Here is an 18,763-nt window from a genome sequence, read left to right as displayed (position 1 = left end):
AACCTTCTTATTTGTATAATGAAGTGTTTACTTTTTTAGTTCTGAGTTAAAACTTGATATGAAATATTAACTGCAGAAGGAGTCATGCACACACACTTGGTGAGCATGTGTTACTAAAGTAGTAAACAAGTTACTTAATTTTTTTTATTGTGGGTGGTTTTTGTTTGTTTTCATTTTTGTTATACTAAAAGTCTTTGAAGCTAAAAAAATATTTAAATACAGACTGTTATGACTACATTAGACTAATGCAGACAATAATTTTGCAACATACTGTAAGAACATTTCAGACATTTTTATTCATTATTTTATTCATTAGACATTTTTAAATTATACTTGTTTATTCTGTAGCAAATTTTCAAATTGTTTTAATACAGTTTTTCTACTAAATTTACATTCAACTTTGACATTAATTTACTTTCTTTAACTCCAGTTTAGCTAGAACCGATGAAAGACCGCTTCAGCCAATGAATAAAAGATAAAAAAGGTAACTGCGACTTTTTATTATGACTTCTTTCTCACAATTCAAACTTTTTTCTTGCAATTATGACTTTTTTTCTCCGAATTGTGAGATATAAACTTGCATTTGCGAGGAAAAAAAAAGTAAATTGTTTTCTTGCCATTGTGACTTATATCTCACAATTCTGTCTTTATAACTCACAATTGTGAGTTTATCACGCAATTAAGAGGGAAAAAAAGTCAGAATTACGAGTATATTTCTCACAATTGTGTGAAAAAAGTCAGAATTGCGAGTTTATCTCACAATTGTGTGAAAAAAGTCAGAATTGCGAGTTTATATCTCACAATTGTGTGAAAAAAGTCAGAATTGTGAGATAAAAAGTCGCAATAATGTTTTTGGTTTTTTTCAGTGGTGGAAATGGGCTTCCATAAGAACCACATCAGCATCTCCTGTTATGAAATTTATCAAGACAACAAGTTTGCTGGGGTTTCCCTGTTTTTTTTTTTTTTTTTTATAATAAGTCTAAAACTGTGATTGGGATTCGGCATTTGGGATCAGCTGGAATCTCTTAGTTAAACTCTCTAAAAGTAATGAATCACGATTACTCTCAATTGTGAACCTTACAATTTTCTTCCTATGCAACTTACTGTCCCCTGAGGTAACTTTTATGGACATGATACCCATATAATTGAGAAGTATTGGTCTTATAGTAACTTGCATTTCTTGGTCATTCGTTGTTAGTACTGAACCAGTAACTTGTATTAGCAGCCATTAGATTAATCATAAGGTTACCACTACATCTCTTTATAGACGAGGAGTATCTGGACTCTTTCTGGTTTTCAAATGTTAGCGGAAAATGTTCGTAGTTAATGTAATGAACTACACCCTGTGAACTTGAGGGCATACATTTACTGAAAATCACTAAGACACCAGATGAAATAAAAAGTGGATACTGTATGAAAATGCAAATAAATAAATATATTCCATTCTTTGTAATAAAAAAAATTAAGTGCATTAAACATTTTGTTTCCCAAACTAGGGTTCATGACTTGATGAAAAGCTAATTAAATCATAAAAAGTACTTCAAATTAATTAAATATAAACAAAACATTTGAACAATAAAAAATTTTCTTTACTTGCGAGATGATGTGAGCATAAACCAACATCAGAGAGTTGTGAACATGTGGATGCATTTAAATTATTGAAATATTAGCCTAGAAATCTTACAAGGCCTTCACATGAATACTTTTACAGGGGTTCAGGTGACAAAAAAAAGTTTGGGAATCCTATGTCTGCAGGTCTGGACTTTAAAAAATAAATAAATAAATATTCTCTCTAGGTTTTCAGAATCAATCATCAATGAAGGTCACTGGATAAAACGAAGACACAGTATCTCACTTTGTTTTTGTTTTTTTGTTTCTTTTATACATTGTCTAATTGAATGCCGATTTTGTGCCAAATTTCAGAAGCATGGATCACAAATTATGAATAACATATGAGGGAGATTTCCGATATCCCCAAATGACAAGGATGAATGTCTAAAGCCTATATGTGTTAAATATGCTTTCATTATGGGAGAGTTTCTAGAATTATGAAATTTTGCCATGTGTACTAACATTAGACCTTTTTTTGTTTTGTTTTTTGATTTGACATAATTTGCATTGCATTTTATACTGTACAATAATGTTGCCATACGTCTCATCAAAAGTAAAATGATTTCTTTAAATCCATTGGTCAGAATGCTGTGTAGCCTCTCCATGTTCTGTGTAATTGTAGTCATCTGACAAGGGTTTGGTTTGTGTGTGTGATTCTGCAAAACAATTATTAAGTATTTTCGAACCTATGCAAGCAGGGGTAATATTTTTTTTAACTCTGTTTTTACTGAAACTCTTTCTTATAGATAAAACAATTGTTTATATAACACTTACTTATCATAAAAAAAATAAATAAATAAATAAAAATAATTAGAAGAAGAAAAAAAAACAGACCGCTGTTGCTAGCAAAAAGTTTTAAAATTAGCATCTGGTTCAAACATGATTTAAGGAAAAATAGTGAAAGGAAATTCTAAAAGAGTAATCAGAAAGAGAACAATTTACCAATTCTAATATACTATGTGAATATGTAATCACTAAAAAATCACTGATTATAACGATTTTGGACCCATAATTACCCATAATTCCTTTTTGCAGATTGCATATAATAAGTTACTACCCAGCACAGCTAATATAATTTAGCTTGAGTGCAACTTATTAACATTTAAATATCAGGAAGACTTTTAAAATCTTTTTTAATATGTTCATTAACATATCTTTATATGTTATTGAATAACTGATAAATCTGTGGGAAAGTAGCTGCAAATATCTGAACGGTAAAAGCAATGGCAGCATAAGCTTTAATGAAATGAGCTGTAAGTTTTAAGTTTGATGTGATACCTTAATTGACTTTGGCCCTCTGGGGCCTCGGGGTCACTGAGGCGTGTGAGAGAAAAGCAGCAGGAGGAGTGCAATCAGGATGAAGAAGAGGGCGAGACGTGTGATTCCTGTGAAGAGCAGATCAAGCGAGCGTGAGGTTCAGCGGGGCAGAGTCCACTCTTCTCTAACAGGAGGGAGGAATGCTGATTCAGACACGGCTGTTCCTGAGCGCTCACCCTCATCCCCCTCTTCCCACTTGGGGTCCCAAGAGATGAGGGACAATCAGGACCTTTAAAACACCACATGATCTCTTAGGATTGGATAAGGCTCTCTAAAACACTAATGCATGTTTCTGATTAATAAAAGAAATAATTCAAAATGCTCATCTTAATGCTACAATTTAAAATCTTATGCTTAAAAGCGTAAGAAATACAACACAACACAATACAACAACTGCATTTATCTCTTTCTCTATATATACATCTGTAGGAATAATAGATGTTAATGTGCTTGTGTTGGTTGAAAGACTTGCAGTGCATTAGTTAAGCAATACCGGATTAACCCGAGTAACCGTTTAGCTAAATGACTGTGTATACGGGATGGGTGAGTGATGTCTCTCCAAGAAGTGAAAGACAGAAAAAGCAGTACCATATTGTGTGATACTGAATCCCTGTTGAAATCAAAATGAATTTACGTCAGATTTGCTGTAGTTTCAGATCTCAGGCATTTTACTGTGCCAGCATCACATGCTCTACCAGGGTTTAATCTCTTCTTACATTTACGGTGCCCGTTTGACAGATTTTGACCCCTCTTGAGGAGCCATCGAAGTCTCCATAAAAAACTCATGAATTCTTTACTGTGCTGTAAAACCACAGTCCAGCATCATAGCTGTTGAATGATACGTGCTATAATGCAATTCAGTGTTCTGCCTGTGCAGTTTACCAGTTTACATGAATTGTCAATTGATTTATAAGACTTTGAGTCTTGTAGACTGAAAAATTAGATTGAAAGAGACAGCCTTCGTAAATTCCCCCCAAAATGGCCAAATTGATGTTTACTTGAAAGTGAGCAAAATGAGTTTAAAAAATAAAGCTAAATTGTCTGCATAGATAGATGGATGGATGGATAGATAGATAGATTCAGTCTAGATCACTACTGGGATTTGTTTATATAGATAAATAGATTTCAGTAAGTGTATACTGGCGGGGCTTGAGAGCTGCAGTTTGTTCTGGGAGAGTAGCTCCACTCACACTCCTTATTTCCTTTGCGACTGATCTCATTTGCTCCTCTGCCTCCTTAAAGGAAATGAGGCTGATGTCTTTCAGTCGCTTTAATTTTGACAAATGCTCAGAGCTTTTGGTCAGTTGTAGTCTTGTGCCCTTGCACATTCATCAGACTCAATATATTATGTCCAGACTAAGAAACTGCATTTAATTAATTTTTTTGTGAAATAAAAACATCCGCTATTTAAATTTCTAATCCTTGAAATTGTAATTCATCCTTAAATAGGAGATATGAATAGGAAAATGTGAAGCTGTTTTATAACAAAAACAATAATAATCATGCTCATCATCATGAAAAGGAAGCTCATGCAGGTTAGATTAGTGAGGTTAATGTCTAACAGAGTGATCAACAGAGTCTTTATATGCTGTAACACCTGTGGTCACAGATCTGTCACTGCAAACAGACAAAAAAATGCCTCGAGACCTCATCTATCATTCAGAACACCAGCTCTCAATAAACTCGGTGTCATTTTTATACAGAAATAAACTTCTCTCCATCTCTCTCAGGCACACAGTGTGTGTGTGCGTGTGTATACTTGTGTTTATGTGTCCTTTTGAGTCCAAGTCAAGGTCCAGCTTACTGACCGGAACTCATCTTTCTGGTCACTGATTCCCCAGATTATAAAAGTTTTACTAAATGCATTATTTAAGCATATTCCAGCCATTCTTACAAAAAAAATTACAAATGTAATATATCTGTAAATCCCTCAATCAAATATCTATGCCTATTGGCTAACTCTGATGGCTTGGTAACATTAATAATACTTTTGGGTTCAAGCTGCAGGCAAATTAGTCATATTTACAAACATTACCAGTGGGGGACAAGGAAGAGGCATTGTCAGGGAGACAGCAGAGCCTTTGATAGTGTCAAGGAACAAGATAAAAACCTCTTGGTCCGAAGAGAAAAAACGAACAAATTATTCATCCGATACAGTCACACTCCACTGCAGCTTTCACAACAGTAGTTTCACATCCTGGAAAAAATATGTAATTTCTGTAAGTTTGGTATTAACTGCTGTTAATCATTGAGAACTGACCAGTGCCCAAAATCTGTGAGAAAGGTTGAAATGCAGCATGCATTAAAATTCTGTTCCAGCAGCAGATCTGGTCTTGTGAATTATTCACATTGTTATCAAATTCATAAAAGATTTCAAATTTCAGATTTTTTCATATAGCAATTATATTTCAGTCTATTTATAAAAAATATTAGCACATTTGCTGCTGATATGCTGATGTTCTTGCCCATAAAGGCATGATTTCTCTTTCCAGAATCAAATAAATAAATAAAACAAAAGAATGAGAATGATGGAAATGCAGTGTGGATTTACAATAAGTGATTTTCCCTCACAAAATTGAAACATGATGAAACATGAAACACTATAGGAACACAATAAAACTAACAAATAAATATACCAATTAATCCATTATCTTTTATTTCAGTTTTGGGTCTACTGATAAGCGCTGCTTTGATTCTCAAGTGAAAAACAGCTAGAAATGTAAGCTTAATTTTAGATTTTTAGCTACAAAGTAAATAAATGAAAGGAAGCTATTAAAAAGTATTTATTTAGACTATTCAAATTACAAAACGTAAAAACATTTTTTTTAGAAATTTTATTAATAATATAAACAATAATAATAATATGTTTATAAGGCCGTATTTATTAATTAATTAATTTTTTGGCATTTGTTTCACCATTTTAATTGTAGCTGAACATAGAAAGTTACTCCAAAGGTATCAAAACACATCAAGACTAAACATTTCAAACACGTATACCTGAATAAGCCTTAGCTACGAATTAGCATATTCAGAAATGAGTAAACATCATTTGCATAAGGTGTAACAGCCAATGAGCATGAAGTCAGCTCCGCCCATCAGACGCGGACAACTACTTCCTTCAGCAGGTGCGCTCGTGCTCAGGACAACCTCAAAACTGTGCGTAAAGACGCGTTAGTCTCATGTTTTCTAGACCTTAAAAAAACTTTATTTCAGTTAATTTCACACGACTGTTTACCGAAGTCGCGAGGACTTTCAACAAGACCGGATTGATGTTTACTGACATGGTGTCCAAGTTGACATCGCTTCAGCAGGAGCTCCTGAGTGCGCTGTTGGACTCGGGGGTCACTAAGGATGTGCTGGTCCAGGCGCTGGAGGATTTATGTCCGTGTCCTGCTGAATTCGGAATAAAAATGGAAAAACCCTTGTCCCCGTCGAGTGTCAACGGCGGCAGCGACAATGACTCCAAGCCGGTGTTCCTGACTCTGACCAGCGCGCAGGGGAAAGCGGGGAAAGTGTCCGGTGATGAAGGATCGGATGACGGGGATGACTTCGACACGCCGCCGATCCTGCGCGAGCTGCAGTCTCTCAACACCGAGGAGGCGGCGGAGCAGCGCGCGGAGGTCGACCGCATGCTGGCGTGAGTTATTCAGATAGAGATAGGCTACTTTACTTTTCAGTTCACTGACTAATTGGCGTTTTATTAAAATATTACATGCAGATAATTCAAGACAGCATGGTACACAGTAGGCCTGCATGTTATTTTTTTATTTTTTTATTTCAGTAGCAGTAAAAAGAACAGTGCGCAACAATGATCAATAAAATAGTGTGCCTAGTCCTTAATTCTAAGTAGAGACGTAGTTAATTACACTGTAACAAACCCGTGCGTAAACTTTGACCTAATGCACTGAAACTATTCAGTTTTTTCCTATTATTTATTTGTTTGAACTATAAACTTTTTTACTTTTTGCATGTCAAAACATTTATAAAATGATTTGGCAAAACCATTATGATTTAGCCTAGTATATTATTTGATTATTATTTATTTTTTTATCTTTACTTCGGTATTATTTTAATAGGCCTACTGTTTGAATTAGCCTAGCAGCTAAATTAGGCTATGTAACGTTTTGTAAATATGAGCAAAAATCGAAATGTTCCTGTTTATAAGTATAAGAAGATTTACGTACTCAAAACGAAACCACGTGTAGTTGTTATTAATTTATTTCTATAAATCATCAACAGAAAGATACACAATGCCGTATGAATAGAGGGGAAAGATATCTAGTTATTCATTGTCCAAAGTTATAGTCTTAAATCAACATCCTCGAGCACTCTCTAATGTGAGGGGTTATTTCCCCAAACAAACATTAGCAGACATTTTCCTTTTTGGTTTAAGCGTATTAAACGAGCACGAGCGCTTTACGTGTCGTAGGAAAATGTGTGGAGTGCTGGTCTAAATTGATTTCACAAATATAGCTCAATTAAGAGTTTTATTGAGGCCATTTGTCGTCGTGTTGATGTAGGCTTATATTTTAAATTATATAGCTTACAAATAAAGCGCATAATATTATTACATGTCTATTCTAATTGTTATATTGTTCTTACATACACTTAGCCTATTAATCCCAAATGACTGTCGAGGGTAAATGTCTCCTTTAGAATTTTTTTATTCTTTTTTTTTTTTTTTTACCTTGAATAGGTTACTATTACTAATTGGACAGCGTTAATTGTTAAATACTTTTGAAATATTTCGTAATATATTGGATGGATTTTTATTTTTGAATTAGATATTATTAAATGTCATTGCATGTCAGTTATTAATTGTAGCCTATTTTATACGTTTGTAAAAAAAATTATTTACGTTTCGATATTTCAAAACATACAGGCATCATTTTACACGAACAAATGACATAAACATATAAAATAATGCATAAGTTCTTTGTGAATGCTCGTGATAGCATTGTGCGCTGTGTTTGGCAGTGAGGACCCGTGGCGCGTCGCGCGCACTGTCAAAGGCTACATGCAGCAGCACAATATTCCTCAGCGCGAGGTGGTGGACGTGACGGGGCTCAATCAGTCTCACCTGTCGCAGCACCTGAATAAAGGCACGCCGATGAAGACGACCAAACGAGCCGCGCTTTACACCTGGTATGTCCAGAAACAGCGCGAAATCGAAAGACGTAAGTCAGCCTCTTAACACAATGTTCAACATCTGTTAGATAAGAACGTATGTAAAAGGGTTTTTAGAACGCTTTACAAAAAGGTTCCATTTGTTACCATTAGTTAACTACATTAGTTAAACATGAAAGAACAATGAAAAATTAAAATTAAAAATTAAATTCTAATAGTTTATTTTTTATTCTTAGTTACAGCATTTAACAATACATAATTAAAATTAAACAAAAATTGCATTATGTTAATATTATTTAATATACCTCAGAATTAACACAAAACAGATGTAATTTTAGTAACTATTTTATTAAATGTAAACAACAATGAATTAATACTGAAACAAGTGTATTGCTCATTGTTAGTTAATGTTAGTCAATGCATTAACTCATGGGACCTTATTATAAAGTGTTAACTTTATTTCCTTATTAGTATTCAAACAATTTTTAGCCATGGTTAACATTAATGAATCTCTTTGCATTATATACACTAACAAAATATAATACCAAGTCACATTTATTTATTTAAAAAAAAAATTAATATTTGTTTGCATTTGGTTTTAATATTTTGTTATATATTTCATGTATGTGCATGTGTATTTGCAAAACATGTTTCATATTTTATTACATTTAAAATACACTATTGTGAATTATTTTATAAATGATCCACCATATTTATATTTCATATTTTAATATATTACATTTAAAGCACACTATTATAAATTCTTATATTAATTATCATCCACCACATTTATTTAAATCTACATAAAATCATTTTTTACAACTCTCCTTTGTGAATGTTTTTATTTTATCCATTATTATATCTCGTTGGTTCTCAGATTTTGGTTGTATAGAACAGACAGCACTCAGAAAAGTAAGACATACTTATTCTTAAATGTGTAGACTGTTATTAGGAAGATGTGTTAAATACTTACTCGGAATAGCCTAGATTAATGAAGGACACTTTCATTTTTGCCCGGGTCATTATGTATCATGTGAGCCCCATTATTGGATCCATTTTTATCCTTCTCAAAATTGCGCCTTCATTATGACCTTCCCCATCCAAACACTATCTATCATGATTCTGCTTTACTCTGCCCCAATCGTGTCCCCCTCTTATTTTCGCAGAGTTCGACCGTGTTCAGGGCTCTGAACCCAGTGACTCAGGCAGTCAGGATCAGGTCCTGTTTTTTTTCCCAGAATTCAATAATACCGGACACAGTTCGGGGGCAGCCGGAGGTTCTGGAGGACCAATCGGAGATGAGGGGGAGCCAGGCTCTAAGAGGATGAGACGAAACCGCTTCAAATGGGGTCCAGCATCTCAGGAGATACTCTACCAGGCTTATGAACGACAGAAGAACCCCAGCAAAGAAGAAAGGGAAGCGCTGGTAGAGGAATGCAACAGGTAATGTTCTGCCTCTTGCCTTTAGAAGGATGTTTTTAATTTTATTGTATTATATTATATATGTATTGTCAAGTTACTGTATACCCTCTTGCACTTTGATTTTGAATTATTTATTTAGTTTTATTTATACTATATATATTGAATTTTTATATCTTAAATGCATTCAAATAAAAATGGACTGTACAAAGACCAGTTCCTTATTTTTGGGTTGATTTCAGGGCAGAGTGTGTTCAGAGGGGCGTGTCGCCCTCTAAAGCTCATGGACTTGGATCTAACCTGGTCACGGAGGTTCGTGTGTACAACTGGTTTGCTAATCGGCGTAAGGAGGAAGCCTTCAGACAGAAGTTGGCTATGGATACGTATCCAACCCACAGCATGAACCCCCTGTTGTCCCACCCATCATCACATACCCAGCACCATCACAGCAGCTCAGATTCAAGTAAGATTTCACCGCTGTGCAAATCCTCACAGGTTCTGTTTACACTTGATATTAACATCTTGGATGATCTGATGCCTACCAAGTATTATTTAAATACTATCATATAGCTTTTATTTTTGTATTTTCAGTTTCGTTTTAATTTTAGTTTCATTTTTAATCATGTTGATATGTCTTTTTGTCATTTTTATAATTTTTAAATATATTTATTACTATATAGGTTTAATTTATTTTTATTTCAGTTTTAGTTTTATTTCCACTTAGTAATTTTAGTGCTTCGACTTAAAAAGTTCTTTTAACTGACAAGACAATATTTATAATTTTTGTTTAGTTTAAAACTTTATTTCAAATAACAAAAATGTTTTTAATCGTTTTTTTAGTTACTGGTAATTTAACCACTATGGTATTTAACCACTATGAGTGCTAATATCAGGTGTAAAAAGGGTCGCAGATGCAGTAAGAGTGTGTGTGTTTTATTGGAATTCCTCCGTCCCATTAGTGTGTGAACAAAACACACAGCCGCACCTGCAGACACATGTGATACAGAAAGACATAAAATCTTTAGGGTCAAACCAGGGTCATGTCAAGGTTCGAGCTTTGTGTCTGGGAGGGTGTGCAGCACACATTCTCTCCCTCAGAAGGTCGATAGCTAGTTGGAAAAAAATATTTGAAACCCATAAGGATCGTGCAGTAACTGAAAATTATCATATAATAAAATCAAAATGCTTTAGCTTAACTTTTGACAACTACAAAAGGACACTGTTCTGTTGAAAAGCTGTTATGAAAAGCTGTAAACTGTCAGCCTGTGAAATGGACCAAATTCCGCAGAATGTTTGCGATTGGATTAATATTACGTCAAGAGAGTGAGTCAGAGAACAGCGTGTTTGCTCAACCTGTGTGTTCTGCTGCAGTCACTGACCTCCAACTGTTCAAAAGCTCTTTGATTGTATTTGTTTGCCCAGAGCAAGAAAAGGCACAACATTTAGCATAATCCGTTCTGAGATATGTTTATGAGAATGCATTTAAGGAATAGACGGTCTGATAAAGACTTTTCCGTGTTTGGACTGTAGACTCTTATCATTTTAGCTGCATTTACAGCTACACAACTAGGTCAAATAAAGATAGAAAGAATCAGGTCAGTATGTGCGACTAGCAGTTTTATTTTCTTGCCGTTTTCAGCGTGACAGAACAACAAAATTAGCGTTTTTTTGTTTTGAAAGCATTAAATGTGCACAGCAATACAGTTAAAAAATATACCTTTCTTATGTTTTTCAATGCAGAACTCAGGTATAGTCAACAAGGAACTAGTGAAGTCACTTCCTCTACGACCATCAATCACCATGGCAGCAGCCAATCAGTATTGCAACAAGTGTCTCCGGGTAGTCTGGACCCCTGCCACGGCTTGCTATCGACAGATGCCAAAATGGTAAAGCAAAATCTGTTTTTAGTGTCCATATTATTGTATAGTCACAATGTGCACGCTTTGACAAGTACGGGTCTACCAGCCTTTTATCAACCCGAAATAGCATGTAGTCGCAGAGATCAATGTACATTTTACAGACATGATTTATAAAGTCGCCTTTATTTGAAAACTGACTCAACTAGGTCAAAGAGAGCATTGATCTAGCATGTGCAGGCAGTGCGTTTATTCACTTTTATGGCTGGTGTAAATTGCCCCCCCGCAATAAACATTTGTTATGTTATGTGAGTGCGCACTCACGGTCTAAAACAACGTTTTGCACCAGAGTAGAGAATCATAATCTAACTTGCAAAGTGTTTGTGTACCTTACATGTATTTACATTGTGTGTATGCATGCATGTGTGTGTGTGTCCAGATCTCAGTCTCTGGTGGAGTTTTGCCTCCTGTAAGCACTTTGACCAACATTCATAGTCTGTCTCATTCATCTCATCATCATCATCATCATCAGCAAGCACAGAGCCTCATTATGAGCCTGGCAGCTCAAAGTGAGTGTATCACCATTTTATTTCCTCCTTCATATCTTACAACATTATTTTGGTTCTTAAACTGTGGTATGTACACTGTAAAAAAAACCCTGTTAAATTTACAGTAAAGAAAAGGCAGCTGTAAAAAGTATGGTGACAATGTTTCAGGTATTAAAACATTGGTGCCAACTTACAATGAAATTTAGTGATTTAATGTTAATATACCAAGCTACTTGAACTACCAAAATCTTTTTTTTTAATCTGTACAGTTAATGCACTGATAACCACTATAGTAATAAAAGTGGCAACACAGAAAGCCATATGATAAGTCATCATGTGTTCATCATAACCATAAAACATGAAACCATATATACTCACATATATATGATGCACAGGATCATAGACAAAAACATCATCAGGGTAATATACATGACACCAAATTAATGTAATATACGTTAAGTTAATCACAGAAAATGTAACAAAAATGAGAAGTAACATTATTTATATAAAATATAATCATATTTGATCTGTCACGCTGGGATTTCTGGGAATGTCCTTTTACTGTTTAATTTTTTCTTTTTTTTTTTACGGGTTTTACTGCATCTTTTTTTTTTTTTTTACAGTTAATTTCTATATTAATTTATCCTTACCATACAATGTAAAAATCTCCTCATTATTTCCCCAAACACTCCTCCTCCTATTAGTCAATCAAACAGATGGCCCCGCCCCCAAGCTGTGTTTGGTTGAGCCACTATTGCTGTGCTAGTTGGGATTTTCAAACAAACAAGGTTTTGATAGCAGAAGTCTAGTTTTCTAAGCATCTTGGTGATCTAGTTAGATCTAATAAACATGTTTAGAGCCACACATTTGGTTTTATGACACAGATGTTTAAAGGTCACTCTATCGCCCCCTTGAGTTCTGAGGTATGTGACTACCACAGTAACGCAAGTACACGTTTTCAATGTAAATGTAATTCTTGCAAAATCTTCCCGTGTTTAAAGATTCAAATTATCATGGGAAACTATAATGTGACTGTTTTGGCGCAAAAAGAACATTTATAATGCACTTCAAATGCTGTATAGGTTGTGGCCCCTTTTTATTGGTTTATTTTTATTGCAACATATATATAGTTACAGAAACCCTCCCAAATACACACACACACACACATGACCCTGGACCACAAAACCAGTCTTAAGTCGCTGGGGTATATTTTTAGCAATAGCCAAAAAAACATTATATGTCAAAATTATCGATTAGGATATTAAGTAAAGATCATGTTCCATGAAGATGAAAATATATAAAAACTTAAATTTTGAAAATTTCAACTAAAGAAGATTACAGCTAAAATTTTGGAGGGTTACAGCTGTCAGAAATTAGTAGGAAGTGTAGAGGCTTTGAATGACTTCAGCACATCTGTGGCTGCATGATATCACAAGTTTCTCACACTGCTCTTGTGTGGTCGTGTCCACTCTTTTTCCAGTCTCTTCCACAGTTCAGTAACTGTAGTGGATTTCTTAGCCATAACTTTGTCTCCAAGGATTTTCCAGAGATTTTCAGTCAGGTTTAGATTAGGACTCTGGGATGGCAATTTCATTATTTCAGTGTTCTTGGCTTCAAGGAAGTGCTTTACCCATTTTGCAGTGTGACAGGCATTGTCTTGCATGATAATTGCAGACTGATTGGGACATGCTTGCAGCGAAGGAACCACATGTTGCTGAAGGAGGTTCTGATAAATATTTGCATTCAGCCTGCCGTGTAGCTGTAGAAGAAGCCCAACTCCTGCTGCACAAAACATTCAACTAATCATGACACATCTTCCTCCATCTTTCACTGACATCTTTACGCACTTTGCCTTCAGTCTTTCCCAAGTTTGACACCAAACAAAAATGTTTCCCATTAGACCAAAATAAAATAAACTTGCTCTCATTACTAGAGTGAACATTGGACCAGTTCTTCTCTCTTCACACAACATGCTCTCCAGCAAAGGGGAGTCTAGTCTTTTGATTCCTTCTGCTGATGAGAGGTTTGGTCACTGCAGAGTGCACTTTCAGTCCGACTTCTCCTTAACATGCCGAGACAGATCCTTACCCTGATCAGCGCTGAATTGACAAGCAATTCCAGCTGCAGTGTTGAACTGATTCCCCGTTGAGAGTCTCCACATTATCATGTCCTCTTGTGCATTTGTCTTATGTGGACAACCAGCCTTTTTGAGGGACTTGAATGAATTAGTGTCACTGTAAAGCTGAAATATTCTAGAAATCACAGATTTGCAATGACAAACGGTCATCTTTTTGGCCTTCATGTGGACTGCCTCCTGTCCCAGGCTTTCAGTCACCATAGTGGCCAACCATCTTTGCAATCTCAGTGAAAATTGGTGGAATGCTACCAGTTAAATAGGGTTTGTCATATAATTAAGAGAATTAGCACCAGGTGCCAGATTAACACCAATAACTTGGAGGTATCGGTATAATGGGGCTCGAAAGTTTGGGCACCCCGTGCAGAATCTGTGAAAATGTGAATAATTTTCAAAAAATAAGAGAGATCATACTAAATGCATGTTATTTTTTATTTAGTACTGTAAAGGAGTAAGATATTGTACATAAAAGATGTTCATATTTAGTCCACAAGACTAAAATTGCTGAAATTATTAAAATAACCCCATTCAAAAGTTTGGGAACCCTTAATTCTTAATACTGTGTGCTTTTAGCTGGATGATCCATGACTGTCTTTCTGTTTTGTGATGGTTGTGCATGAGTCCCTTGTTTGTTCTGAACAGTTAAACTGAGAACTGTTCTTCAGTTTTCCAGCTTCTTTGCATATTTGAACCCTTTCCAGCAGTGACTGTATGATTTTGAGATACAGCTTTTCACACTGAGGACAATTGAGGCACTCAAACACAACTATTAAAAAAGATTCAAACGTTCACTGATGCTCCAGAAGGAAACAAGATGCTTTAAGATTTGGGGGTGAAAACTTGTGAACATGATGAAGATGTCCAAATTGTTCTTATTTTGTTGAAATATATATTTTTTACATTTAGTTCCGCCCTTCGTAAGCAACAGAAGATACTTGTATGTTTCCCGGAACAGAAATTAAATACAATTTACCTTGATCTTCAAATTCCAAAAGTTTTCACCCCCTAGATACATCTTGTTTCCTTCTGGAGCCTTTTGAAAGGGGTTATTTTAATAATTTCAGCAATTGAAAAAAAAGAGAGTACTAAATAAAAAATAACATACATTTAGTATGATCTCTCTTATTTTTTGAAAATTATTCACATTTTCAGAGATTCTGCAAGGGGTGCCCAAACTTTCGAGCCCCACTGTAAGTGTTCTCTTATTTTGAGTTCTTTTTCAAACATGTCATTACAGTCTGAACTGAATAAAATATTTTACATAAAAAATGTTTAAATATAGTCCACAATAAAAAATAATAGTTGAATGTATAAAACCGACCTCATTCAAAAGTTAACATATTATTGATTCTTAATACGTGTTGTTACCTGGATGGTTCCACAACTTTTTTTTCTGCAATTGTTCATGAGTCCCTTGTTTGTCCTGAACAGTTAAACTGCCCGCTGCTCTTCAGAAAAACCCTTCAGTTCCCACAAATCCCTGAAAAAAATTATATGATTTTCCAGCATCTTTTGTGTATTTTAACCCTTCACAGTAACTCTATAATTTTGAGATCCATATTTTTTTACACTGAGGGACTTACATGCAACTAATAAAAAGGTTTAAATGCTCATTGATGCTCCAGGAGGAAACAAGATGCATTTAAACCTGGAGGTGAAAAATCCTAAGGAAAGAAATGGGAAAACTTTGCAAACATTCAGTCTAGTTTTAGTTAACTATAAGAATCCTGATATATGTCTCTTTTAAATAATATATTAAGTAAAGTATCTATGAAGGATTATTATTATTTTAATTATTGTAGAACACTTTGACTTGAAAAGGTTTTTTTTTTTTTTTTTTTTTTTAGGTCTGACGTCTCCTCAGTCTCAGAGTGTGCCCGTCATCAACAGCGTGTCTGGACTCACAACCCTGCAGCCAATGCAGTTCCCTCAGAGCAGCAGCCTGACACAGCTGACCACAGCTCACATCTCCCAGCAGCCCTTCACACAGTCACACAGTAAATACAATTGTTTCTTTGCGAACGACAGCGGAAAATATTGTGATTCTGAATAACGATGTGCAAAACTCTCTTTCAGTGTACTCTCCCAAACAAGAAGTTGGCCAGTTTTCCCATCCACCTCGATACACGACCATGGACACCAGCACCATCACACACCTGGGCTCCAGCAAGCAGGTCAAACTTCAGTTTCCTATATGTCCAGCTCATGTTTGGCCTTGAATGCGCGAGGCTTCCGGTGTCATTCGCTTCCAGTTATTTTAGCAGAGCAAAAACAATTGTTATGCTGCTTGATATTGCAAACTGGTATTTGTAATCATAAAGCGTAATCATAAACACTTGTGTTTCGCACAAATAGTTTTACTGTTTACTGCACTGTTATTCTTTTAGTTTTTAACTACAGCAGCTAATGAATCTAAAGTCGTGCACATTCACAGAAAATGAAAAAAAAAAATAAGGTGGAAAGATTTTTATACAGATATTTCTCTCTATATACATAAACTGTGCATATCCATATTGGTCATTATGATGTGTAATTGTTACTCTCTGTTGTCGCTGCAGTGTCCTTTGCAGGCCTGGTGAACACATGCACCGGAGCGAGAACATCCTCGGCAGCTTAGCAACAGCAGTGCATTATATCTGCGTTCCTCGGTTACTTTAGTAACTTGTCAGCATGGAGAACCAACCGGAGCAGCACTGCCTCTGGATTCTGCATCAAATGAAGACTAGTGATTGGTATATTATGCGTTTGAGCCATAATGGACGACAGAACAAAATGGCAGAACTTGCTGAGACGATTAAATACTGAGCCGAAGCTTTCACACCCATTGGTTTTAAGTGACGAAATCTTCAGTGATACTGTACATACAATTTAATAAGAAAATATGGATTGTTGTAAAATAAGGTCAACTTTTTAGGCAAAACAACAATAACAACAACAAAATAAGTCATTCACAGATACTTTTTATACACATATTTGAGATTTGAAGTGTATCCCATATTCTAATTGTAATTAAAAAAAAAAAAAATCACAACATCAAAAGGGTCTTTCCAATTCAATGCATGGACTTGCACATAAAAGTGATCCCAAAAGATGCTATAAATGTAATTGCTTCTCAGGGATTGATTTCACACTACTCCAACGTACTCCATTGTAGAATATATATATATATATATATATATATAAAGAAAGGCTTTGCTGTTTTTTTTATATGTTTTGGAATCACCTCGATCATATTTATATTTGTGTAAATTGATAAATAATACATTTTTGAAGAATATATGTGGTCTCTGGTGCTTGTTTTTATTAATTTGATTAACTGTTAATTATTTATTGGAGTCTGGCAATGTACTATAGCAGAAAGTAGGACCACACTTTGCATTGTAAATGTTTTCACACACACTAATGGAAACTCAGAGGTGTGAAGGAGAGGTGGAGACTGAGATGGGTAATAAAAGGGTGTGTTTATGTTTCCCATGCCCCATTAGGTCTATTTCCCTTGTTGTCTCACTGTTCAAAGGGCATGCATGTAGCATCTGAGTTCACCTTTAGGAAGTGAAGTCATTTCCTTTGCTCTTCTCACATGACTTCTCTAGCATGAATTATATGTTTTTTTCCATGGAAACTAAATTACCAAGACCCTGGGGATTAATTAGATAAATTTTTGACACTGAAGAAAACCAATACTGATTAATTTTCATAATTGAGATGGCAGTGGTTCTAAATTTTGACAAAGTCTATAGTTGAGAAAATAATTGGAAAATATGCAATATTTAGCACATGCAGTACTGGGTAGCTCCGTGTGCAAATTAAAGATAAAGAATTGTTTGTTGCCCAAAACAAAAATGTATTACATTTGAGATAATTTGCTTTATGTGGGCAATTCAGTTTATTGTTATTGATATAGAAGAAGATGACCATTGCAAATACTGTGTTTTTTAAAGAAATTAACAATTTCCTTCAGCAGAGATACATTAAATTGATAAAAAGTTACAGTAAAAAAATTTAAACGCTGTTCTTTTGAAATATATTTATTAAAGAATCCTCAAAAATACTAAGCTGCACAACTGTTTTTAACACTGAAAATAATGAATGTAAATGTATCGTTTTTATACAAATAAATTATTTTATTTGGCAAATCAAAGAATAATTGTGAAATAAAATTAAAAGTACTGAAATATTTTAGATTCTGCAATATTACTCTTCTAATAAAATATAATACATGCAATATAATATGTAAATCAAATGATTTAAAAAGTGTATGCACTTGAAGGACAATGAAGCAACAATAAGCGCCAATTCAAGTTATGGACTGATCAGCAAGATACTGTACATTCCCTCGCACTAGTTGTTAAATTCTAAAACACACAAAATATACAAATGAAGCTTACAGTTATATGACTATCCTTAAATGTTCAGAAAAACGTTGAGACTAAGATGTTCCTGAAGTTCTTCTGTTGTTCCTTTAGTTAACAATGGTGCCTTTGTTAGTAAAAGTACATTGATCTCAACAACAAACATATAAGTAAGATCCATATCATCCAACGTTTCTGAACTGTCTGTATGAACTAAATCAGCTTTATTGTAATTGTATCACATTAGCGATTAGCATAATAGTTTCTCCTGTAAAGTCCAGCGGAGGCAGCAGAGGACCCCTGCTGGGACGTGGACAATGGAGGACAATGTGGAGGCGTGGAGCAGTGAGTGTGCAGACATGCCCTTCAGGACCAGTCGGCAGAAGAGATCTTATATCA

At 34.9% G+C, this 18,763-nt stretch overlaps 1 protein-coding gene across 1 annotated transcript; it reads left to right on the top strand.

The window, feature by feature from the left end:
- Positions 1–6,059: 6,059 nt before the first annotated feature.
- On the top strand, positions 6,060–17,289 carry hnf1bb (HNF1 homeobox Bb). The gene is made up of 9 exons (XM_059542803.1): positions 6,060–6,565; positions 7,906–8,105; positions 9,222–9,498; positions 9,717–9,937; positions 11,215–11,360; positions 11,770–11,899; positions 15,860–16,009; positions 16,089–16,186; positions 16,571–17,289. Exons 1-9 carry the CDS (start codon positions 6,198–6,200, stop codon positions 16,589–16,591), a joined length of 1,611 nt encoding a protein of 536 aa, XP_059398786.1. The 5' UTR covers positions 6,060–6,197; the 3' UTR covers positions 16,592–17,289.
- The last annotated feature ends 1,474 nt before the right edge of the window (positions 17,290–18,763 follow it).

Source organism: Carassius carassius, chromosome 47 (assembly GCF_963082965.1).
Source record: "Carassius carassius chromosome 47, fCarCar2.1, whole genome shotgun sequence".
In the NCBI taxonomy this organism is placed as follows: Eukaryota; Metazoa; Chordata; class Actinopteri; order Cypriniformes; family Cyprinidae; genus Carassius; species Carassius carassius.
Note: the sequence above shows the minus strand (reverse complement) of the source record. Positions and strands in the feature narration are given on the sequence as shown.